The sequence below is a fragment of the Mus pahari genome, chromosome 3 (genome assembly GCF_900095145.1).
Source record: "Mus pahari chromosome 3, PAHARI_EIJ_v1.1, whole genome shotgun sequence".
NCBI lineage: Eukaryota > Metazoa > Chordata > Mammalia > Rodentia > Muridae > Mus > Mus pahari.
The window spans coordinates 94,171,017-94,197,249 of record NC_034592.1 but is presented as its reverse complement, the minus strand read 5'-3'; the positions used below and the strand labels follow the sequence as shown (position 1 = coordinate 94,197,249).

At 38.0% G+C, this 26,233-nt stretch overlaps 1 protein-coding gene across 3 annotated transcripts in view; it reads left to right on the top strand.

Annotated features, from left to right (window-relative positions):
• The first annotated feature begins 4,031 nt into the window (after positions 1–4,031).
• Bbox1 (gamma-butyrobetaine hydroxylase 1) overlaps positions 4,032–26,233 on the top strand; it is a 56,381-nt gene continuing 34,179 nt past the window's right edge. Inside the window, exons 1-3 of one of the 3 annotated variants that reach the window (XM_029536563.1) lie at positions 4,032–4,046; positions 21,658–21,911; positions 23,492–23,606. In XM_029536563.1, the coding sequence (XP_029392423.1) occupies positions 21,693–21,911; positions 23,492–23,606 (334 nt within the window). In that variant the 5' untranslated portion in view covers positions 4,032–4,046; positions 21,658–21,692. Of the gene's footprint in view, positions 4,047–13,368; positions 13,607–21,587; positions 21,912–23,491; positions 23,607–26,233 lie in introns of those variants that run through there. The other 2 variants (XM_029536562.1, XM_021194806.2) reach the window with 2 other exon arrangements.

Below are 26,233 nucleotides of genomic sequence, written 5' to 3'. Positions count from 1 at the left end.
AAAATCTGAAGTTAGATTCAGGAGAATGGGATGTGAGCTATAAAATCAGAATACAACTTTGAAACATTAAATTAGGATGGAAATAGGTGAAATACTGATGGCTAAATGCCCTTATATTACTGAAAACTAGTTATCCCTTCCAGTCAACCCTGAATTCCTCCATAAAGAAGAGTAAACTTCTGGTCTATTCATGTTGGCCCTAACCATATGGCTTGTTTGGACACATAGGGTGTCAGCCCTGATGTAATCAGGGATTTAATAGTACTTGCTGGGTTAGCAAGCCCTCTTGTCCTGCTCTTCACCATGAGAGAAACTTGATTCTTCCAACAGTCTCTAGCACAAGTCAGATGGAAGTTATGTGGAGTAAACATAAACTCAATTCACAAGCTTTAGCTATGTCCAACCTAGAACAGTTGGAGTCCAACCATTGCATCACATGTATCAAATACACAGGCAGATGTAAACTAATTTAGTTATTCTGTTTTATTCATAAGTATTAAATTATCTTTTCCTTTTTGTAACAGTGCTACGGTGAACATATTTTTTTCTTATGCCATCATGTATATGAGAAGTTACTTCTATTAGCTCAACAGAAGTATTTCTACATCAATGGCACTGCACATTAAAACTTCGCTATATACTACTTAGATAATTAGTGGTTTTGTCTACTAGGGATTCTCAAAAAGTAGATAAAGCATTTCTAAGAGTATCTGTGAGGGTGCTTTTGAAAGAGATAAACGTTTGAACCAGAACACCTAATAAGGTTTCACCCTTGCCAGTGTATATTGGCATCCTCCGATGCAGTGGGAGCTCAAAAGGAGAGGATGCAGGACAGGAGTGAGTCACGTCTTACTTCTTGAGCTGGGCATCCACTAACTCCTGAACTCAGACATAAGAGTTTCTGGTTCTTGGAATTTTAGTATCCACACAAAGCAGCTATCTCGCTTTAAAACCGCCACCAATGTCCCAATGTGTCCTCTTTGACTTAGTACTGAACTACACTACAAGGTTTCCCTGGCTCTGCAGTTACAAACATCCTATCGTGAAACTACTCAGACACCATGATTCCAACACAAATTTGCCATGCACTGTTTCTGCATCCTATTGACTCTCTTGGGAAACCATGACTAATACACAGACTCAATTGCCTGGAAAGATCTTATAGCTGCTTATACCATGACTATTTACATCGCTTACTTTCTATATGTAGAATTTATTTCTCATTTTCCTTTGAGAAATAAAACTAACAAATTTAAATTTTACAAACATATATAGAAGGGAATTTCATTGTTCTAACATCAACAGGTAAAAAAATAGTAAACTAACAAACTGAAGTCAGATAGGAAAATAAGCTCTAATGCTAGACTGCATTCTAAGATGACTGTAGTTTACATGGTACATTTTATGTATAAACATGTATGTCTCCATCTATTAAGTTTCTTGTGCTTTTTCTTTGACTCTTATGTTTGGTCCGTTTTTCCTATTCAAATTTGTTGTTTTATCTTTCTTATTTCATTACTATTCTTTAGATGTCTGTTTGTCTTAGGAAAGAAAGAAAGGGTGTGGCTCCCCATGGTAAGTGAGGTCATGTGGTTCTCAGAGGAGGTAGGAGAGGTGAGATCTGAATACATTGGATGAAAAAATATTTTCAATTAAAAACAAAATAGAAAGATGAGTAGAGTCCACTGGGATGGGGTTGCCATGCCACAGTCAAAAACTCTGACCCAGAATTGTTCCTGTCTGAAAGAATTGCAGGGACACAAATGAAGAAGAGCCTGAGGAAAAGGAGGTTCAGTGACAGGCCCAAATTGGGATCTAGCATAAGGGGAGGCACCAAGGCCTGACACTATTACTAATGCTATTGTGTGCTCACAAAAAGGTGCCTAATATGACTGCCCTCCAAAAGACCCAACAAGCAGCTGAAAGAGTCAGATGCAGATACTAGCACCTAACCAATGGGCAGAAGCTGGTGACCCCTGTGGTAGAATTAGGGAAAAGCTGGAAGAAGCTGAGGAGGAGGGCAACCCTATAGAAAGACCAGCAGTCTCAACTAACCTGGACCCTAAATTCTCTTAGACATTGAGCCACCAACCAGGCAGAATACACCAGCTCCCAACACATATACAGCAGAAGACTGCCAGGTCTGGACTCAGTCAGAGAAGATGCACCTAACCTCAAGAAGCGTGAGGCCCCAGGGAATGAGAAGGTCTGGTGGGTTGGGGGTGGGGAGGTAGGGACATCCTTTTGGAAACGTGAGTTGGAGGGGAAGATGTGGGATGTGGGACAGTCAGAGGGTGGACCTGGAGAAGAATGAAGTCTGGGCTGTAAAAATAGATTAAAGAATAAATTTTTAAAAAAAGAAAATATATAGAAAGAAAAATTAATAAAGATAAGTTCAAAGGGACTTTGCACAAGGCAACTACAAATGTTTGCTGAGAAACACACATTACCATGATTTGATAATTACATGTTATGTATATTTATCACAGTGTACTACATATACAGTTTTTGTGTATCAATTAAAAATTTAAACAGGGAGGACTAATTCACCATCGAAATACAACTGGAATTTTAAAGGCAAGAATACATATAATGCTCTCATTTCTTTGTATGTTTTTGTAAGGGAGCCAACCCTGTGTAACCCTATATAAACATTAAAAGTCTCAGAATACACCTCCTACACTGTTACCATGAGTTTCTCAGACAAACTAGTTGACAGACGTGATGAGGAGAACTTTGTTTACTTCTTATGCTTCTGAGTTGTTTAAATTTTATGATTATGTAATAATTTATAGTAGAAGAAAATGAAGCAGATACAAAGTATTTAAGTATATAGCAAAGATGTTCACTATCTTCAATTATGCAGCTATATCTTCTTAATTTCTTTCACTTCCAGTTTCATCAAAAAAAATAAATTAATGTAATGTTTCCTATTTTGTATGTGTGTGTGTGTGTGATATCTCTGCCACTTAGTTTGGTAATATCAAATATTATAAGTTAAAAATAAAAAAATCAACATCACTGGAATAAGACAGATGGTGATAGTGCCTCTTACTGATTAAAGAGAAAAGAAAAAAAATTTTAACCACCAAGTGTATCTATTACTGGTTCGTAAAAGTAGCCAAGTAGCGTCAGTCCTCTCTAAAACAAATGCATTCCGAGTTTCCATTAGCACTTCATGAGGTTCTCAGTCTCGGATGTCTATGCTTATCAATTTGTCAGAGACATTAATAGGCCAGCCTACACCCTCTTAAGTAATTTTTTAAGAGAATGAGCAATTTTCCCTCTGGAATACTTTCTCAACTCCAGTTTCTCTCTAGGGGATCTCAACATTAAATGTTCCTTTTGCAAGTCAAGTACAGACCAGGATGAACCACCTTTGAGTGGCGTCTCATTTTCTGTATAGAATAATTGTTCATTTGGAAAAAATAAAGAATAATTTTGAGGAATTTAGATGTGGCTAGACAAATAATGAGCTCATAGATCAGCCTTTTTTTCAAATTCTTTATATAAAGTATGCCAGTATTTGTTCCCACTGTTAATGTTATGGGGTGAGGAGTGAGTTACTCTTTTTATGCCAAGAGCTCTGGGCACTTATTAGGAAAACGATCAAGAGAGAAAAAGGAGAAGGCTTCAAAGCCCTTTAAAACTAAGAGAAAATAAAAAAGAATTGTAAATCTATCTGGGGGAGGAGAGAATGTGAGATTTAGGATGCAGCTTATAATGAGCAAAAGACATCAACATGCTTTCACAAATACACTGCATGCAATAGAGCAGGTTTGTGAGACTTCACTGTAGAGCATATTTTCTTCTTTTCATATTCTAAATTCAACTTCTACATCTTATCACCAAATCCTAAATATAAGTCTTTTGTTGTTGTTAATCCACTGGACCTTTGGCCCTTTGAACTTTTGGACCTTTGCCTGAAGATAAACAAGGAACCAATGACTCTTGGGATGTTCCCATAGACGCCAGGCAAATATTCCTGAACAGACTAAGAAACTCCTCAGAAGATTACAGGATGCATCATGTCCTATAATTCACAGGTAACATTCTTTTCTGCCTTGTTCCTCGAATGCTGAGTTTCCTGGATCACCAAATGTTAACTACACATCTTCCTGATGGTCAAAATTCTGTACACTGACCTCTGGAGACATACGTGTGTTGTGTCTGCCGACATCGTCTGCTTCTGAGAAGACATGTCTGCTACAACTGCAGCCCATTTTATGGAGCACAGCTAACTTTGAGATCAGCAGGGCATAAAAAGAATGCCATAGTTTTCATATCTAAAATTAAATTTGTATAGCACCAGGTCTTGGAGAGAATAAAGGGCGGAATAGCTTAGGCAGAGAAGACAACTCATGGAAAGGAGACTTAGGAAGAAAAGCTCTGTCTTTCAAAACGTTTGATCGCCCCGCCTTTCATATACTTCTTCAATTCATGGGTAGATGTTGTTTATTTCCTCTTCCTGTTCTACTAGATCTTTTTTTAATTAATTGATTGATTGATTTACTTATTTAATGTATGTGAGTACAGTGTTGCTGTCCTCAGACACACCAGAAGAGGGCATCCGATTCCATTACAGATGGTTGTGAGCCACCATGTGGTTGCTGGGAGTTGAACTCAGGACCTCTGGAAGAGCAATCAGTGCTCTTAAGTGCTGAGCCATCTCTCCAGCCCCCTACTAGATCTCACATTATTTGATGTGTTTCTACCTTAATCTCTCACCCTTCATCCAACTGCCATCATGGCTTGTGTGTCCCTCGTGTATAGCAGGCTGACCTCTGTTCATTTTTGTTTGGCTCTACCTTGGAATGTTCTCACCCTCTCGCTAATCCTGCTGTTCTCTCTGCCTGGAATGTTTCCAAGTTCCAAAGGTACAGTCCTTCTCCTTGCTTATTTAGCTCAGCTCTTTCATCATTTAAATTGATTCAAAAAAACCAACTTGTTCCTTTCTGGTGCCTTATTATTTATATAGCTTCCTCTAATTTTAGTTATTTAGCTATATGCTTATTTATTCTCATTGTTAGTGATGGGACACTAGCTCTTACTCTTTCTAGGGCAAGCACCTAACATAGATCTACTCGGTATAGTCTGTGACCCTCAGTGACAAAGAAGCTCTGTAAGGAGTATCTCAAGGGTGTGTAGTGTACTCCCATGCACGTCCATTGTGTATGTGTGCGTGGATATGGTAGGTACAGATGTTCTATGTGTGTGCATGGATATGGTAGGTACAGTTGTTCTCTCCATTGTTACATAATGGTGAAGGGGGCTCAGGTTTTGAAGCTAAAACTTCATTTGAATTCCAGCCCTATTTATTACTAGTTTTGAGAATTTGAGCAAGTTACTCAACAGCTTTAAATTTTAGGTTCCTCGATTTAAATAATAGTATTAACCTCTGGGTTTTATGAAAAATTAAACATGAAAAAATAAACAACTGATTAAAATATGTGTCCCAAAATATGCTCAAAAACCAGGAAAGAGAAAATCCTGCTTCTCTGGAGGATGATTGCATTTGAAACCATCTTAAGGAGAGACCAACCCTTCCCTTATCTGTTCTGTTTACTGAGCACATAAAACGATGAGTTCTTGATGGCATTTTTCATATACTCGTCATTATGATTTTCTCATATTCATCCTTCAACATCCTCACTTGGTGCATTCTCCTCCTCTCACAAAATAATCTTCCTTCTCCTCTCATGTCAACTTCAAATCTAAGTTCCACGTTTGTCTTTTTCTTCAGATTACCCTTTTATTGTCTCCTCCTCCTTCCCTTACAAATCTGCCCTTCCTTACTCAGTTTTTGTCTATTTTTATATGTATATAGTATCACACATAATCTAGAGTGCACATAGGAGAGAGAAATGCAGTATTAGAGTACTCAAGTCTATGGCTCATTTCTTTTAGTATGCAATCTCCAGTCCTGTTCAGTTCTCTGTAGATGACATAATTTCATTCTTTCTTATGAATGAATAAACTATGTGGGGTGTGTGTGTATGTGTGTATGTGTGTGCACATGGGCATGTTGGGGGGCATCACTAATTATCTTTATATATTTACTTGGTGATGGTTGTCTAGAATAGTCCCAACAGCTGGCTCTTATGTATACTATTTCAATGGACATGAGTACACAGTGTCTCTGCAGCATGTGGATGCAGATTCCTGGTAGATTCCTTCAGGTAGGTACTCAAAAGTGGAACAGCTTTATCATAGAGTAGTAGGGCTATTTTGGATTGGTGTTTCTTTATTTGTTTATTTTGTATTGTTGCTTCAATATTCATATTGATTTCCATAGTGGCCACACTAGCTGAATTGCCAGCAGCAGTATATAAAGATTCTTCTTTCTCTGCATACTCAATAGAATTTGTTTTCTTTATGATAGCCTTTGGAATCAGGACTAGATGGAATCTCAATGCACTTTTAATTTTCATTTTTCTGATGTTTATGAATATTGAAGATTTTTCTTGTTTCTATTATATATTTGTATTTCTTCTTCAGAAACCTGATCAGTTCACTTACCCATTTATTGATTATTATGTTGATTATTTATTTATTATACATTTCAGGGTATACTTTTTGAGCTCTCTGTATAGTCAAGAACTCATTCAGGAGTGGACTTCTGATTTTTAAATTTAACTATACCAATGGAGAAGGCAACCAACAAAAGATCTTTGGCAGGGTGGTAGAGGTCTAAGGTTACCAAGAGAAATTCTCCAAGCTGATGAATGGAAGGACTTGTTCAGTAACTTTTCCTGGGTGAATTTACCACAATCATGTACTGTCTATTCGAAGAAAAGAAAATGTCAGTTTCCTGGAGTTGATGATATTTACTGGGGTTGCCTTACAATATATAATTTGAAGTATATAAAGTTGAGAAAAGTTTAATCAATTGTGGTAAGAATACTAATATACAAATGTCAAATAGTCATAGCAAACTGGTGAGTTCACTTTTCCCTTTGATTTCCCATCAAATCTAAGATGGATTTGGAATCTCTAATGGTTTAGTCAAAAGAAGCTGCCATTGGATCTGTCCCATAAAGAAGAATGTTTCCACCTGTACTGCCAGGTTCTTGTACTAGTGCAAAAGAAATGCTGTTATATTCCTCCAACTCATTTTTAGTTACGTCAATGTTTTTGTGTATCCCAACTAGGCCTTTCTTTAGATATATAAATATTATATAACAACATGATTCTCACTAATTCAGCCAGGTAAATGTGGTCTCCAGGATGGGAGAAATATTTTTGACTACTCAGTCATGATTCCATAATGTATTTTCCATAATCAAATTATCTAACCAAAGCATCAGTAAATCTTTAAAAATAATTCAATAGTTTATTAATTGTTTGAGAATTTCATACAAGGTATAATGATTATAATCAACCACCCAACTCCCCCAAATCTACCTCCTCCCCCTACTATTCCCCCCACTTTATATTCTCTTGTTTTAAGAAGAAATAAGATGTTCTTTTACAATACTTCTGAGCCCTCTTGCCCAATGCTTTCTGAGCCTTAGATGTAGGGGTTGTGTTACAAATGTATCAATCGGGGTGAGCATCCCATGGTAAGTTGGTGACTATACTTTGACCATCTATATCTTTCAAATGATCAAAGCATTTTATTTTTAAGGTAAATCTTACTATATTTCTATGTGTTCCATGTTTGCTTTTGCTATCTACGACTTAATACATTTGAAGTCTGTTTATGATTATATGATTAATAAGGGTTTTCAAATATTTGAACCATTTAAACATATTCCAGTTTTCCTCCTTCTAAAAACACAAGGAAGAGTCTTAATCTCCTTCAAGCAAAGCATGATTAACTGAGGATGGATCTGTAAAGGGTCACTTGCAAGTGTGAGTCTGTAAATGTCATGCCTAATTGTCCATGTTGCTTTCCACACTCTGTCACAAGTGCTGAGAGTTCATCAGCCTTGGGTATCATGCAGTTTTTCCAGGATTCCTGTGTTGGGAATGAGGCTTATGGGAACAATGCCCTCACTGTGGTAAGCCCCTAAGCTGTTTCAGTATTACTGTTATCACCATGTCCAACCTATTCTAACTCATATTAAAAATAGAAATGTCTAGATAGTTCCCTTATGGCATCCCGTTTTATGCTAGCTTGCAAGCATCCCATGTTCATCTCTTATAAGATTAAATCATTGAATCAGAAAATATCTTAAGCTTTTCCAAGTCACAAATCATATTTGTGAACCTGCTGATGATTTCCCCTGACTGTCTTCAAAATGATGTTCATATTTACAAATCTGCTTTTCCATTCAGCCATCTATCCAAATGAGTTTTCAATATGTTTATTTTCTCATCATAGTTTCTCCCTTTTTGAAGCTCTTTTGGAGAAATTACTAGTTTTTACTGGCAAAGTAAGACTCGCAGACAAGATCTTTGACATGTTTAGAAGCCATTCATTCTCCTAGGTGTCAGGTAAAATATCAAGGATGAAGAAGCTGCTCATATAAGGTTGGAAAAGCAGCCATGAAACATAATAGTTTAGGAGGAAAAACCCTCTCTGAGAGCTGCATACTTGCAGCTATAAATGACAAAGAAAACAGCAACGTTAAGTAAGTCACCTACCGATGGACTACATTCATGAGATGCAGAAATTACACCTAGAAATTGCTCCTCACCAAGGAAGTTTTATGGAATTAGACAAATTGCTGAGAGCACTACTGAATTTTCTGCACTTCCTTGTTTTGTACACTCTCATTTTCAAAACTCAAAACATTCCTCACAGAGGGCAACATACGGAATAACTAAATCTCAAGTTTTAATTCAGAGCCCTTTTTCTGTTACTGTCTTGGGATACAAAATACAGCTGAGAACAAAGTCGGAGCCTAAAAACAAACTTTGCTTCCCTGGACTCAGATAACAGACACGGAGCCAAGTGGAATTTTACCAATCTTTCTAAAAGGAGTAATGCAGTATGAGCCTTGCTCCCTTGGGGACTTCATGAAAATGAGATGTCTACCACTGGAGTTCTCTAGGAAAAGGCTCTGATTTAAAGGCAAATGCAGAAAATTGCAGACATCTATGAACAGTTTAAACTATAAAGCTTGAATTTGCCCCAAAGATGATAATAAAAAAAAGAAATTAAAATTTATTGGATGCCTATGATTCATTCTTTCAGCAACATTTATTGGTTGTAAATAAAGTGCCAGGAATTGTGCTAGATTCCTTAAAATGCTTTCTCTCCTTTAATCAAGCAAGATGTGAAGTACAGATTAATTTGTAGATTGATGACGTGCCTAGAGTCACATGATTAACAGACCTTTTATAGGAGAGGCATTTAAAAGAGTGTGCTGTGTGCTGGTATTTTCTATGCACTAGGGCAGACCCTTAGGAGCTCAGGATGGGAGTACTGATTAAGGTCATTATACCATATGGACAAAAGCTTACAATTATAAACATTAATGCTCTGGAGCCAATTCGTTCATGTTTGAGAAAACTAATTATACACCTTATACAAAAGACTTATGGGAGAAAAGAACCCAGGAGAGTGGCTGCCTCTGCTTGTGCAAGAGAACAGAGCAAAAGACAGAGTTTAGATAGGGTTTCCTGGGTGGGGGTATTTCCAGGGAGGAGATTGGTGAGATTTCAAGTTGAGATCTTAGGGCAAGCCAAGAGATTGGTGAGATTTCAAATCTTGAGGTTGGGCTTTTTACTCTATAGGGTTGAGGCTGGGTCCAGCCATTAGGGCTGTTACTGTGTTCTGTGAGTGCAACCTGGCAGTTGGAGATCTTTAGGGTTGTGATGGGCTTACACTTGCCTTTTGGCAAAACTACCTCTTCCATTGTCCCAGCAGAATCCTTCAGCAAATTCTGGATGGCCTTACTCTTTGCTTATGGCCCCATGACTACTGAGAACACCCCCTCTGTTTTCCTCGTTGAAGCCCGTAGATGACGCTGTGGAGGCTGCAGCAGCTGTGGCAGCTGTGCTGCTGTGAGGCCTATGACAGACTTTACATGTTTGTGTTCCTCCTTTAGATCAGGAACCAGTGGGCTCATTTTCTCCTTCTAAAATTCACAGCACTAATATTAGAAGAGAAACTCAAAGGCACATATGAAATCAAGCTAAAGATTTAAACGAGTTAATGTAGAAAGGACCAAGTTCTCGAAAAGTAAGCTTTTTAATCCCAGAAACCACTAATTTACTTATCTTAGCTAAGGTATTGGTTATACTACAAATTATGCTTGTGTGTGTGTGTGTGTGTGTGTGTGTGTTCCTGTGTTTGTTGTTGTCTTGCATATTTTGTTTTCTATATACATAGAGTGAAATTGTTAAATTAAGCTATCCACTACCTATCATATCTACTTTTTCTTCTAAGAACATTTAAGATCTATTGCCTTAGCTATCTTCAAGTACATAACTTTATTAACCTTTTATTAACTAGGGTTACCTATGTGATAGATGTCCTGAACTTACTCATGCCTCCTAAATATAACTACCTCTGTAAAGTCCTTTCTTCAACCCCCATCTACTGGCAACCATCATTCTTTACTCTATGAATCTATGATCTTGGCCTTTTGGGCCCCAGACATTGGGATTATGCATTACTTTTGTGTGCCCATGTGACATTATTTAACACAAAGTTCTACAAGTTCATTGACAAAGATCTCATGGTGTATGTGGTACATTTTCTTAATTTGGGCATCAGTTGACAAACATTTCTATCTTAGCCATGTAAATAGTGCTGCAATGCTATTTATACAATATTTTTTGATATAACACAGAAAACAGTCAACACAAACAAGAATATTCAATTGGAAGTATATTGAACTAAAAAATTTCTGCACAGTCAAGGAAATAATTTCTAAAAAATGAAGATTTGACAAATGAAATATATTAAAATATTTGTAAGCAGGTTCTGGTTAGGTTTTACTGTCAAGTTGACACAACTTAAAGTCACCTGAGAAGAATGAATCTCAATTGAGTAACTGCTTTGACAGAGTTGAGTGTTCCCTCAAGTCCCTGTTACTTTTCTGTAACCCTTATACAAGCCAGTCATATGGAAAGAGGAATCTCAATTGAGAAAACGTTCCCATAACATCAGTCTCTAGGCAAGTGTGAGGTTTCTTGATTAATGATTGACATGGGAGTGAGTTCCCAGCCTACTGTGTAAGGGGCCACCTCTAGACAGCTCTCCCTGGGTTGTATAGGAAAGCCGACTGAACAAGCCATAAAAGCAAGTCAGTAAGCCGTGTCCTCAGGTGTCTGCTTCTGTGTCTGCCTGCAGGTGCCTGTCCTGCTTGAGTTTCTGCCTTGGATCCCTTCAGTGACTGACTGTTGCTACCTGTCAGAATAAAGTGAACTAAACCTTTTCCTCCCCAAGTCGCTTTTGGCTAGTGTTTTACCACAGCAATAGAAAGCAAACTATAACAGTGTGTGTTAAAGAGATTGTCCTGATTGATGAGTGGTAGCAAAGGCCCACCTTGTGGTGGGGCCATCCCAAGGCAGCTGGGCTGGGACTGCATAGGAAAGTTGAGCATGAGCTGCAGGCAGAGTGAGCCAGCAGGCTACATTCCTCTGTGGTTTCTGCTTGACTTCCTTCTCTAACTTCCCTCAATAAGGAACTTTTCCTGTAAGCGTATGCTGAGATTAAACCAAGTTGCTTTTGATCATGGTATTTACCACAAGAAAAAAAAAACTAGACCAAGGTACAACTAGCTAAGGGTTAATATCCAAATGTATATGAACCTCAACTCAGTAACAAGTTCAATAGAGAGAGAAAAAACTGGAATAGAAGTCTATTAAAAGAAGATACATACGTGGATAATAGGCAGGTGAACACTACTTCTAAAGTGTCTACTAATGAAGGATATAATAATTCAGCCACGATGGGATGTCACTTCTCACTAGTAGAAGGATTTGTCCAGAAGATTTAAAAGCAAGTGTTTGAGAGACTGTTGGTAAAGGGGTTCTCGTTGTACACTTTTAGGGAGAATATGAACAAGATCAACTATTGTGGAAGACAGGATAGAGGTGATTTTAAAATTAAATAGAGAACTGTGACATGACTCGGCCATGCCACTACTGGGTATATAGCCAATTAACAAGAAATCATTAAGTCCCAAAGACATTTGGATTCGGGGCTCATTTGGGAGAACCCCTCCAGGGTAGATTCAAGTTTCATTTGCCTGCTTGTTTTTGCTTATCTGCCTGTTTGTAGGATTAATTCTTAAAATTTTTTAACTTTATCTACTGACAGATTTGTTGTTTATTTTACTCACTCATACTATTAGAAACCATGGTCTTGTAACTTACTGGTTCTCAACAACTTTTTTCATATGTAAATATTTTTATTGTTATATTTTTTAAAATTCCTTATGTTTTGAGATTAGTATAATTATATCATTTCTCCCTTTCTTTTCCTCACTCTAAACTTTCCCGTATACCCCTTCTTCTTGCTCTTTTCACATTCATGCCTTCTTTTACATTGACAGCCCCTTTTATTTTAAGCTAGAGCTGAATTTACCAAATTTATTCCAATAATAGTTACTACAGCACAAGAGATGAAGGAAAGGTCGCTTATGCCCGTTTCCTTTGTGTCATGAATTATTAAAGTATAATTAGTTGATTATTTCTGGCATCTTATAACTTCTGTTCCTGTGGTTTTCAAGGCTGACAACATGTAGTATTGCAGTCCACATCTACACTGTCCTGTGTGTGAAAACCAAGCCTGCTGTTATTTTCCCGGACTTGGGTGTCAGTAATATAACTTGTAGAGTTGAATAAGGAAGTCAATGGTGAAGGTGATACAGGGACACAGTTGATATTTTACTATGAAATCGACTGGCAGCGCATCGCTGGGTGATGTGGGTGACATCGCCGATCCAGAGGTCACGTGGAAGCTGGGCAACATGACCTCTCTCTCTTTAATTAAGGCTTTTGTTTACTTTTGTTTCCCAACACTGAGTCCTTGAGGCAAGAAGCAACAAGTTGCAAGCTGGGGTGTGCTGTACCCTTGGGAAGGGTGGTGTGTGTGGGAGGAGGCCAGCAGACTGCAGATCACTTTCTAGATTTCAGTTGCTACCCAAAGACTCTGTTTTAACATAATAGCTACACTGTAAGGAAATGGGTCTTGGGAACTGCCCAACAAATCCTCCATGTACTAGGCCCCCCCTCAAGTCAGAAGCTTGTCAGGCAAGCTCCGGATCCTTGGCATATGGCCTGCCCTCATCTTTCCCTTTTGTTGCCCTAAGGGCCGTGTGTTGTGAGTCAAATCACTGGGCAACCATCTTCAGCAGAGCCAGGCTCTCTAGCAGCTACTGTTTATTCCAAACAAAACTGGAGAAAGGGGAGAAAGAATATCTAGCAAAGGGAAGGCAATCCCAGCCTTCAGAGAAGACCCCCTACAACTAATCAAAAGCTCTCTAAAGACATTTCCGTTGGAATATTCAGTGGCCAGGTAGACGCCACTGCGCCTGTACTCAGGTGAGAGCCGACAGCTCCTCCCTGCAGAATGCATAGGCTTCATCTTCAAGTGAGTTTTGCAATAGAAGAGCTGTCAGTGTGAACAGGTGGACGGGAAGTAAAAGCTCTTGTCTGCTTATTCCTGGTGCAGCAGCTGGCTCCAGCGCAGAAGACAAGACAGGTGAGAAATGCGTTTCCTCCTCTCTGTTGATTCAGAAATGGGGCAAAGCTCTGCTTGAGCTGTGGGGTTTTCTGGTTTCTGAAAACTCATTATGGTTCTTTTTCTTGCTTCCCCTGGGGACCAGGAGAACTCTTTACTTTGCTTTAGTGTTGCTGTTATTGTTGTTGTTAAATGTCCAAACAAAGAAATGGCTATACCTTCATATCAAGCTATAACCTTCCTCTTTTGCCAGCCTCAACTGTGTATACAGGCAGGGCCAAAGCAGGGCTACAAGGAGCATAATGGAGTCTAAGGTTTAGTGCACCAGCAGACTGGAAACTGGAAGCAGATCAGTCGTGAAATGTATCTGGAGCAAGAAGGTTTCTGCCCCAAAGGATATCCAGGACCAAAGAAAGCTGTGGTTTCCTCTGTTTGGTGTGCTTGTGTGGTTTGGTGTCCAGAGAATATATGATAACAGGGATAATATATAAACTCAGCTCTCTTACTTGACTGGCCTCTGGATTAAGCTCTGTGTACAGGGCAAAGGAAGCATCTACATCAAACTCCAGGCACATGTCATTCACAGCCCTGGGATGCAGCAGGATGCACCATCAGCATCTGGAAGAGGCTTGATTTCTGGAATGTAGTGGATCTGATTGCTTCTTGGCAGCTAGTCTTTTCCAATTATGTCTGGCTTAGTCTGACCGTCAAATTACTTTGCAGTCCCCACAGTGATCCAGGATGCTTGTAGAAGGGGCAGAGGCAGCTCTGTCTACAAAGCTGATTGTCCAGGATGGAAGAAAAGTTCTAATGAGACTTTTTTTTTTTTTTGAAAACTTCTTTGAATAACCCACAACCCAGACAAAAGGAAAGTGGTGCATATTATTCCTTGGCCCTTTGTTGACCCAAAAGAGCTGAAATTAGCACGCATCTCTAAAATGTTGGTCAATTCAGAGCAGCCTGCACAGTTTTATTGTGTTCCCTTGATACAGCTCAAAAAAATATTGTATGCAATTTGAATAGATTTGAATAAAATTTAAGTTTTTTCAGTGTGTGATGTGGTTCAAAGATTTATATTTTTTGTACTTATTACATCAGTAAATAAGAGGATTCATAATTCAGTTCTTACTGAAATATGGTAAATTTGCTGTGGCAAAGTTAACATTTCCTTTTTATAAAGTATGAAGGAAATTTTTGGGTGAAATCCAGCAGGCAGAATAGAGAACTTCTTCAAGAACACCAAGTGGTTTTTCTAAGGGTTCCATGGAATTCATTATTTATATGGGAATACCTTCAGGGATGGTCATATGCCTCAGCCACTTAATTCAACCAAGTTACAACTAGAAATGAATTTTAGCAATGTTGAAGCCCTTACGTTAAAAGTCTATAAGTAGCAGATATCATGAGCTAGAGAGAGTGTGTATTCCATTGTTATTAAGCTTTAATATTATTTAGGAACTATGAGCACAGCCTAGTGGATGGCAACCTTTCTGGATACAATCTATATGATTTAATGTTTGAATTATAAGTAGATAATATTTTTTAAGACTCAATAATATAAAGTTTAAGAAACCCACTTCTTCATACTCTTTTCTCCAAAAATAAAATGTCAGTGAAGTTCATTAAGCAAAGACCTTTAGAACAAGCCGCTGTTTTAATAGTATCATGTTAATAAACTAAAGGTATTCTCTAGAAGATAATAATAACATAAATTTTCTATGACATATTAGCATGTCAAAGCTACCATGAGGCTGAGAAGATAGAAGTTAACAGACATTGACATATGATGCACCCATGATGCTCTCCACTGATACGACTAAACTGTCCTGTGGGCTCAGTGGTCCATGCTGTTACCCTGTAATTTTGTGTATGGTTACTATGAAGTCCCTGCATCATCTTGTCGATCCTCTCTAAAGACTATTATTTCAATTAGTTACTGCAGAGTAAACATTTATCACATGTCTGAGGCACTCTCTCACTAACGAAGTGGGTGTGGATAAATCACACAGATGATCTCCCAGCCCCATTTTCCTGTCTGGCTCTATACCTTACAAGGACTCTAAAAGCAGAACACACAGATGGCTTCTCCCTGGGTCTAAGAGTTTAGTTCTAGCCTTTGTTTTATTTTTTAAGACCAGTACACAAACTAGGTTTCACAACTGTTTTCTTTTCTTATTGGTGATAAATTTCAATGTATAAAATTAAGAAACAGAAAAATGGCAAAACTCACATGTATGCCTGAAATAGTATCACATCAAAAGCAATCTAGTCGGGCCAAACAGAATTCCCAGGTAACGTCTGAAGAGGGAAACTTCAACAGATAATTAAGAAGGGAACACACACAGGGTAACACTGTGGAGTATAAAGAAAACTCCATCAGATAAGAGGCTGCCAAGACCCAAGGGCCGTTTTACCGGCCAGGCAGAACTGCTCTTTCCCACCACACCCAAAATAATGTTTCGTAAGCTAATAATTCCTTTTAAAAAACAAAATAAAAATAAGCATAAAATAAATATTTTCATTTTCCAGGTGGAATGCCTATTGTTTTCCTTTTCTTCGGGAAAACATAAAAATGTGTCACTAAGTACATTCCCACAATGCCTTACTAAGTCCAATTATAAATTGGGTGAGATAGAAACAGAGGTCAACAAATCCAAAGTGTGTCACAAGCATGTGACTCTTCAGGACATTTTCTTTTAAATATTTATGATCCTTCATGCCCTTTTTCTTTAAAGTTTTTCCTATTTACTCCACCAAAAACTTGACGTTAGTGAAGCAAAGTTAAAGTCAAGAAAACAAGTGCCCATTTCCCCTTGCTCCTGTTTAAATTGTCATTTACATTCACCAGGAAGCTAAGAAAGAGACTATGAAAAGAAGCCATGCCCCAGCAAGTTCCTACATAGACATCCAAATTATTTTAATAAAAGAAGTTTTAGTGGCTCTTCCCGTCCTCCCCCAGGTAACCTCCATCCTTCCCGGTACTGGTGTGCAGGGCTCTTTTCTCCCCAGATTATGTACTGTTTAACCAGATGGGTTCTGGAGAAAAATCTCTTCAGTCCAAATGCTCTAAGTAGAGGAGAAGGAAAATTAATTTAGAAAGAGACAAGTGAAAAGCTCAAAATAGGCCGGGAAGACATTACTATGCCTTAGGCCAGATGTCTACAGGTATGAACATTTCTCTAGTGGGTTTTCTGTTTTTGTGGAAGTTGACAGCGGGGCACATAATGCCATTTTTGAGTACAGAAACCGTGTTCATCATGATGGGAAAATCTGTCCTACATAAGTATCCATTAAGTAACAGTGCTTCCAGTGCCAAATGGAGTTCCTAGCATTTCAATCAGAAAATTTTAAGCAGAAGCTCCAGACATGGTTTGGCACATAAGAGGGCTTACTGATCTATTTGAAGACAAGAGTTACATCCCAGGACATCAGACCACTCATAAAATACCTGTAGCTCCAGCTCCAGGGGACCTAAGACCCCTTTCTGGCCTCCATGGTATTTATACATACACATACAAAAAATAAATCACTTTAAATAAATATACATATGAACATACAATAGAGATGAACTGAGATTAGAATACATGGCAGCACACATGAAACCTAGATATAAACAGATTTCACTGTCATTCAAGAGGGGCCGCCCTTTTGCTATTGTGACATGATGACGTTTCAATCTGCTAGTTGTTTGATTGCCAACTTAACACAAGCTAGCATCACCTGGGAAGATAGAAATTCAATGGAGAAAAGGCCTGTGGGCAAGTCAGTGGGGCATTTTCTTGATTACTCATTGATGTGGGAAGCCCCAGCCTACCTAGGCAGGAAGTCCTGAGTTATATTTTTAAAAAGTAATCTGAAAAAGTCATGAAGAACAAGCCACCAATCAGGGTTCTTCATTGCCTCTGCTGCAATTCCTGCCTTCGTGTTCCTGCCTTGAGTTCTTGCCCTGGCTTCCGTTCATGATGGACTATATGATAAAATAAACCCTTTCCTCTTCAGCCTGCTTTTGGTCATGATTTTTTTTTTCACAGCAATAAAAAGCAGGCTATCTGTAGACACTATAAATGTGCTGGGTTAAGGTCACAGTTATCCTGGAGTGAACGTATGTCGGACATGCCTATGTATTCTACTGCTGACTGCAGGAATGAAATAGGTTGATTAGAAGGAAAGAGTTCCTGTATATGCAGTTCAGAGTTCTTAGTGACATAGTATTCACTAAACACAAACTATTTGCAGAGCTGTAGAAGCAATTCTGTGCCTTAAGCACTGCTTTTTATTACAGTAGTTCCCTTGCTGTCAGCATAATTAAAACCTATTCTTTTGTATTTGATTGGATTTTTCTGAGTTTTGTTGAGCTATAATTGACAGAATTCTATTTTAAAGCAGGGGGTGGGGGTATAGGGAACTTCCGGGATAGCATTTGAAATGTAAATAAAGAAAATAATAATAATTTTTAAAAAGCAGTGAATAGAAAATTTTAATGTACCTATAACTTTTCAAATAACTTTTACAATCAAATCAATAATTATCTAATAGTTCCCATACTTAACACTGTGCATGTCTGCGTGTGTGTGTGCGTGTGTGTGTGTGTGTGTGTGTGTGTGTGTATACCCATGTGTGCTTGTGTGTGTGTGTGTGTATTTATGTACTGAGAACATTACAAATCTATTTCTTATAAAATTTCCAGCATCTGAAAGTTTTACATGCACTTGCCATGCTATATTAGATAGCTAGAAGTTACTTACTGTACACAATTAAATCTTTGTCTCTGACTAGTAGCTCATATTTTTCCCAATTCTAAATCTCCATTCTCCTTTTAGCCAATAAATGTTCAATATGTTAAGAGTTCACAAATAAGTGAGATTAAACAATACCTGTGTCTGTGTGTATGGCTTACCTCATTTAGCACAGTGCCCATTATATTTCATACATGTTATTACAAATGACAAAATGTCCTTCCCTTACATGGGTAGATAATATTCCTGTGCATGGATCTCACGTTTTTCTGAAGCTTTCATCCATCCATCTGTGACCATTTCAACTGAGTCAACACTCTGACGATGGTGACTGAGTCTCCATACGGAACTGTAAAGATCTCTTCTGCACACTGATTTCAGTTTCCTTTAGGTAGATATCAAGCAGTGAAATGGCTGTATCATAAGCACTTCAAGTCTTAACTTTTTGAAAAGCAGATTCTACACTATTTTGCTTGGTAAATATGTACCCCTCACTGTTCATTCTACTTTTCTTTACCAACACATGAAGACATTCTGTAATATTGATTGTAACAAGGACAAGATTTCTCGTAGCGATTTGGCTTTGTATTCTCTGAAAATAATTGTCAATTTTTTTTCACAGACATGGCTATTTTTGCATCTTCTTTTGAGAACTCTCTGTGCAGAGTCTCTTTCACTTTAAGAGACCTTATTGCATTGTATGCTTTCGTTACACTTTTTGCTTGGAGACTCTTGCCTAAGGTATGGTTTGCAAATATCACCACCTTTCCATTCTGAATGAAGAATCCAAATTTAATCTTCCAAATATGGATAGGCAGTACTCCCAGAAATATGAAGAGGGCATTTTTTTAGTATCTTGAAAATTTACATAAATATATTGACATTGGATGCATGGGTTTACTTCTGGTCTCCCTAGATTTTCACTTTTCATATCAGCTCTGTGTTACTTTTGTCCCTATTGCTTTACAATATATTTTGAGACCATGTATTATAATCCTCCAATTTTGTATCTCTTTCCTGGTTGGTGGTTTGGCTATTTAGAAACTGTTGTTGTTGCCATACAAATATCAGGAGTAACTTTCCTATTGCCTTGAATCATGTTATTGGCATTGTTATACAAATTTCACTGAATCTGTAGATTATTTCAGTATCGTGAGTATTTTAGCAATATTGATTACCCTAATTCATGAATACATACTAGTTCTTATAGTTGTCTTCAAATAATTTCATAGTTATCTTAACACTTTTAGTATATATGTTTCATCTCCTATGTTAAATTAATCCCAAATAGTTTCATCAATGGTATTGTAAATAGGATTGTGCTCTTATAATATGAATATTCCTATGCTGGTTTTGTATCCTGAACTCTTCCTATCTCCTTTTAACAAATGTTCCTTATGTGGAAAAAGGGAAAATATTTCACTGGGCAGACTTACATAATACAACGTAATCTTAGCAATAGAGGAAGCTGGAAATATAACTATGTCCTATATTTATACTGAAAAATCAGTATTACATTAGTAAGGAAGCAAAATAAGGTAGAATCAAGACATATAACCCAATATCAGTTACAGATCTTTCTAGAGTAAATTAAATAAGTTTTTTCTAACAAATAATTAAGACTATTTGACACCAGACTTTTGTTTACATTGTAATCCTCTGTTTCCATTGTGGTATGGTAATCTTTGTATCTTGTAATACCACATGTACAAAAGAAGATATTGTTACATATGAGTACTAACTTTTGCTCAGTGCCCAAGCAAGTGAAAGAGTACCACATTCTGAATCAAAGCATTACATGATACCACTGTGCTAAAGAAAGCATGAGCAAATATATAAAGGACAGCCACACTACTGCTCTTGGCCAAAAATGTCCCATGGACCACTTTTATGCATACCACGGGCTAAGAATATCTGTCGTATTTTGAATGGAATTTCAAAATTAAGACTACAGATGAGAAATTACATATGCCCTAGAAACCTAATAGCCTAGCAACCCTTTTGTAGAAATTATTTGGTGATCCCTGACAGATTTTTTTAAATGGTGCTATTTTTCTCTTTTGTCAAAGGGTTTATTTTGTTTTTAATTAGGTATGTGTATGTATGCCTCTGTGTAGGTTTGGGTAGGTGACTGCAGTTTGCCAAACGTCTTTGCTTTGCTTTGGTAGGTCCCTGGTACTGTCTCAGTATCTGATATAGTGAAGGTGTATGTAAGCAGTCACTATGCTGTGTGTCTGTCTTCCTCTCTTATCACAAGATAGCACCGTCCTCTCTGCTCTCTTCTGTTAGGAGAACTAAAGGTGTTAATGGTCCTATGAAAACACTTAAAGTATTCTGGTTCTTTCATGTAAATTGTATCTTTTTACTAAGGTCTACTCTTTATATACATATTGAGAACTTGAGATAAATGTGATAAGTTAAGTCTATAACATTGCCTTATTCCTGAAGGTCAGGTATACGGTCACTAAGGAAATAAGAGTTGCCCAGTGTAAGTACCCTGGTACCTTTCTTCCCCTGTAACTACTGCATTGCTACAAATTTAATGCATTTTGTAATAAAATGGAGCTATACATTCCGATCAAAATGAGGATTCATAAAACTTCCTCCATAAACATTCCAGATAAGGTAAGAAATTCCAAACAAGCAAAGGCAGAAAACAAACCCAGCAAGCTTTTAAAGGACTTTGGTATTTTTATATTCCAGTGAGAAAATATACTGTGCAAGTAAAAAGTAAAACTAGAACAGAAATAGTACCATGTTCTAAGTCACATTACCCTTTAAGCAAACTAATTGCATTAATATTCCCTTGGTGGTAATTGTGAATCATGGCATGGAAACAGTGTTTGTTTCAAAAGCCAGGTGCCTCTGTCATTAGTTAAAACAGCAGAGACATGTTGTGAGCTAGGGCTGAAGCTCAAGAGTAGAATACCTGTCTCATGTGTGTAAAGTCTTGGGCTCACTGAGACACCAAAACAGAGAGGAAAACTTAACATTTTCCATTTGAATAGCGGTTTCCCACAGTGTTTATGCAAACGTGATTATATCAATCTGTTTGCCCTTGTTTCTTATTTTATAATCTAAAATTTCTGTTAAAAGAACAAGGAATTCTCTTGATTTGGATTCGATGTGGCATTTTTATCTTACAGCTAGTCACTGTGTTTCTGTTTACGACATGCGAAATACTCTAATCAGAACAAAGGTCCCAGCATGGGTCAAACTGTAGGCTCACACTGCTGAGTGGTAGGCAGAGGCCAGAGTCCACTTGCAATATTGTAGAGGTCAGGCTCAGGTACAATCTGCCAGCCTATTAAAATTAACACTGACTTGTCCTAGCAGGTAGCTGATAGGATTTATCACCAAAGACGAGAAACATGCACTGTGCCATCTTAAAGGCAGAAGCACTGGATGGGGCTCATCTGATGCAGATCTTTTGGCACGATGGGGCAGAGTCCCTCTACCCAGCAGTATGGCTGAGAGACAACTGTCAGTGTTCAGACTGCTACCTACAATCTGCAAAAGCTCGGAAACTTCTCCCGGAAGCTCTTGATGTGAACATTAGAATCGATGACTTGACATTTGACCGGAAAAAGGTAATTACATGTGAATGGTCTTCCCCTTCTCTGTTGAGTTAGATCAAGGCGTTGGTCTATAGTAATTTCAGTAACTCTTTTTTAACTTGTCATATATGGAGCAAACCCTCCATGGACATGGTTGTACAGTGTTTGGTAGGGTGGGCATATTCAGTGGAAAAATCTACTGTTGTTATCACTACTACAACATTTTTATTTCTATTTTCAATAGACCTACTTCTTATTTTAAATGAAATTTAATTACATCACCTTTCCTTCTTTTTTCCTTCATCCAACTCATTCCATATCCTCCTCACTGCCTCTTAAAGTAGTGGTCAATTTCCCTTTAATATTGTTACATATACACATAAATAAACATATAAATATAGCCTGCTGATATATTCTGGTTTCTCTTCAGAATGTAGAATATTTTGATTTTAAAACTACTAACATCTTAATACAATATGAAAATTTCTATTTTTTTATTCTTTTAGGGGGAAGCAGGCTTGAAACACAATTATGCAATTTATACCATGAAAAATGGCGTTATCTGGCACTCAGTTTGTTGCTCTATCAAGCTAGAAAAGTACAGAACTTGTCCACAGAAATGCCAAGGGTCTCTGAGAGGCTCTGCCAGACCCGGACCAATACAGATGTGGATATACACAGCCAAACATTGGACTGAGTTTGGGGTCCCCAATGGGGGAGTTAGGGCAAGGACTGTAGGAGCTGAAGGGGCTTGCAACCCCATAGGAAGAACAACAATATCAACCAACCAGAACCCCAAAGCTCCCAGGGACTAAACCACCAACCAAACAGTACACAATAGATACCCATGGCTCCAGCTGGATGTGTAGTAGAGGACTGCCTTATCTCGCATCACCGAGAATGTAGCCCCTTGGTCCTGTGGAGGCTTGATGACCCAGGATAGAGGAATGATAGGCCGCTGAGGCGGGAGTGGATGGGGGGGGGGGACACCTTCACAGAGGCAGGGGAAGGGAGGAGGAGATCAAGAGCATGTGGAGGGGAAACTGGGAAGGGCGATTACATTTGAAATGTAAATAAATAAAATAACCAATAAAAATATTTTAAAAAAATTTTTTAAACAGGAAAAGAAATGTCAGGGGTCAAGATAATCAGGGTGCAAATGTTTATCCTACAGCAGTCACTGAGAAATCTTACTGATTAGCACTATTTATCCAAACTACTGCATAGGTGCATAAGGCATCATATCCTAAAATCGTCAGTCTCAGTGTCAACCACATGTGCTATCGAACTTGTTTCTCTATTTCTTATTTCCAAATCCTCCCCAGAAGGACAAACGTGACAAAAATGCCTGTCTTTCCCCATTCTTCTGTCCTCTCAGCTTTCTTCTCTATTCTCAATTCTCACCCTTAGTGGTCAGACCATCCCAGAGGAAGTTGGAGTATTACATATCTACAGTGTGTAAAGCAGAGATGCCATGTTAGTAAACTTCTATTTCTAATCGCTCTAATTCAGTAGTCTTAAAAAGAAAAGCAATTACAGAACACAGAAATTTGCTGTGCAACATACAACTAGATGATAATTGTCTTATATCGTTCTTATTTCTCTCTTATAAGGTTTATATCACGTGGCCCAATGACCATTACAGTGAATTCGAAGCGAATTGGCTGAAGAAAAGATGCTTTTCTCAACAGGCCAGAGCAAGGCTCCAAGGAGAATTGTTTTTACCAGGTAATATTGCAATGGTCTTCATTCTACACTAAAAACTTATAGTGAGAGTTGATTGAAGAGAATACTATTATTTGAATTGACTGTAATTACAGGACACGGGTCATTGAGTTAACACATATATATTACAAGATGATCAATGTAATCAATATTTATATCTTTTTCTCATTTTCTAAGGATGTGCTCAGGAGCAAATTCAATCCCTTCTATCTTGGTTAAAATAATATTGTCATTTCTGAGAAATGCTTAACCTGTTAGCAACACAGATCATTTGCCCAAAACTGAAATGGAGAACAGAGCAGATGTTGATATTCTAAAGCACTGGCAGAGAAAGATACAGCAGGCTTGAGCCTGCATTATCTGAAGTAAAAGCTGAGATTCCAAGTTGTCCCCTCCACACTCTCTGCAAAGGAGTGGCATCAACCAGAGATAACTCACCCTCTTTATTGATATCTAAAGTCAGAACAGAACAAAACGCAAATTCCTATGCTGGTATCCATGAGATTATGTGAGCAATGAAGCTGTAAAACAAGGAGCACAGAATTGAGTTCACAGTTAGGCCAAGTGCAAGCCCCTTTCTCCAGCATTTATATAGGTCTCCAGAGATTCTGTGAGCAGAAAAATGTTTAGGGATAACTAAAAGATGAATTTAGTGGCAAAGGGAGATGATAACATTTCTCAGATAATAGGCAAAATAAATGGGCAATTAAAATGAAAGTTGTAAAGGATACACAATAATACAGGCAAGTGGGAGCATTTGAGAGGGTGGGAAGGTCTCTGATTAACTCTGTATTGTTCTATTGATTACATATGATTACATATGTTCTAGAGATTACATTTGGTTGTGTGGTCAAAGGCAAACTCTAACACACATGAATTTTGCCTGTTAGAACACTAACTCCCACAATCCAGGCACATTTCCTGAATCTCCTTTTCCACTATCAACCCCATCTATCAGACCACTACCCCTTTCAGGAAGTGGCTACTTGGCTAATCCCTTGCTGCCTCTCTCAGGAACTCTGAGTCATATACTCAATGAGGTTCTACTTTACTCCTTCCAAACCTGAAACTCCCTCATGTGTAATAACTGCCTGGGATTTTAAAACTAGCCTTACAGCAGTTCACTAGAAGTGGAGATGTCACTTACTAATCAACTTACCAGGCCACATTCCTTTTACTTATGGATATCAATCACAAGGTACCAGAGTTTCCCCTTCTCTTTAAGCACAGGCCAGTCTTGTCAAGAATTCAGTTTCTCTAAGTGCGTGGTCTCACCACCATGACAGCTGATAAGGATTTGTTCCAATGCTGTGTCTGAACCAAAAATCAATTTTCCTTTATCTATCCCTGCTAGGTGATTGAAAATAGATGAGTACATAGGGAAACCATTCATCCACATTCCTTCAGAATTCTGGGGATGGGGGGTATGTCAAGAATAACATAATTTCATAGCCATTACCTGGGTCAAATAGCAACATCTTGAATTTTTAATTTTAGATTTCTTCTGGTATTCAGGGTTTTCTTTTTTTCTTTAACTCTGCTCTAGTTTTGCAATCAATTTGGATTTTGCTTTCATTGCCTTTAAGTTCTTCTCTGTGTCATTTCAGGAAGTAAAAGTCAACATTTTTATTATCACAGCTTAAGCTTTTAAATGCTAAAGGAGGAATGGCCACACCTCCTCCATTAATATCTCCTGACAGGTGAAGCTTTTTCTTTTTTATAGCTTACATTCCTCAGTATTATCAGGCAGTAGCAAAATGGAAATGATAGTACACTCCACTGAGTAGTGAAAAAAGCTGGTCACAACGACCGACTGCGAGCATGAATAACCTAAGAACTGGCTGGTAGGTAGACACAGGAAAGTATTTTAATACTTGAAAACAAAGTATTATTTGCAAAGTATTATATAGTAAAGTTCATTTTTAAATATATTTCCAAGCTGTGCAGTTGACTGGCAAAAGAAGAAATTGTTGTGCAATTTTTAGAGAATTGATTAGATGGCTTTTTTTGCGTATAGAATTTGATATCTAGTCCAATGTGAGTTTTCAAATATTAGTACTCCAGAGCCTGTAAACAAAGCGAGTTCCACTGAAACTCTCTTTGCATCTTTAGCCTCCATAGCAATCTTCCTCCTCTGCTTCTCCCTTGGAAAAAGGGCTACAGAGCTTAGAAAATCTGGAGTCCAGATGCACACCACTTTCCTTCTTTTGGCACAGGCTGCCAAACACAAAATGAAAAGATAAATGACAATCAGCTGTGCACAGGACCAGACTGTCCCTCGGAGCTGAAAGGAAGATGTGGAGAATATCATTTCTCTCATGCGTATCCATTCAGCTGCACAGACATTTGGCATCTATTTTGTGCAGGGAACTATGTAAGGAAATACCAAGGTGAAAAAGAAGGCCTGGACATGTAATACACTTAATGTACTTAAGTACATTAAGACCATGTGCTGAAGACTGATGATGATGTAAAGCAAAGAATATGAAGAAACGAGAGGTTGATACCCACACTGAGGTTTAAGGAACAGTTTGTCAGGAAGAGATAGAAGGAAATCGCCACAGAGAAAAGGACATGCAGGAAACCACGGAAGTGAAAAGTAGAAGGATGAATTTCAGAAAGTACATTGA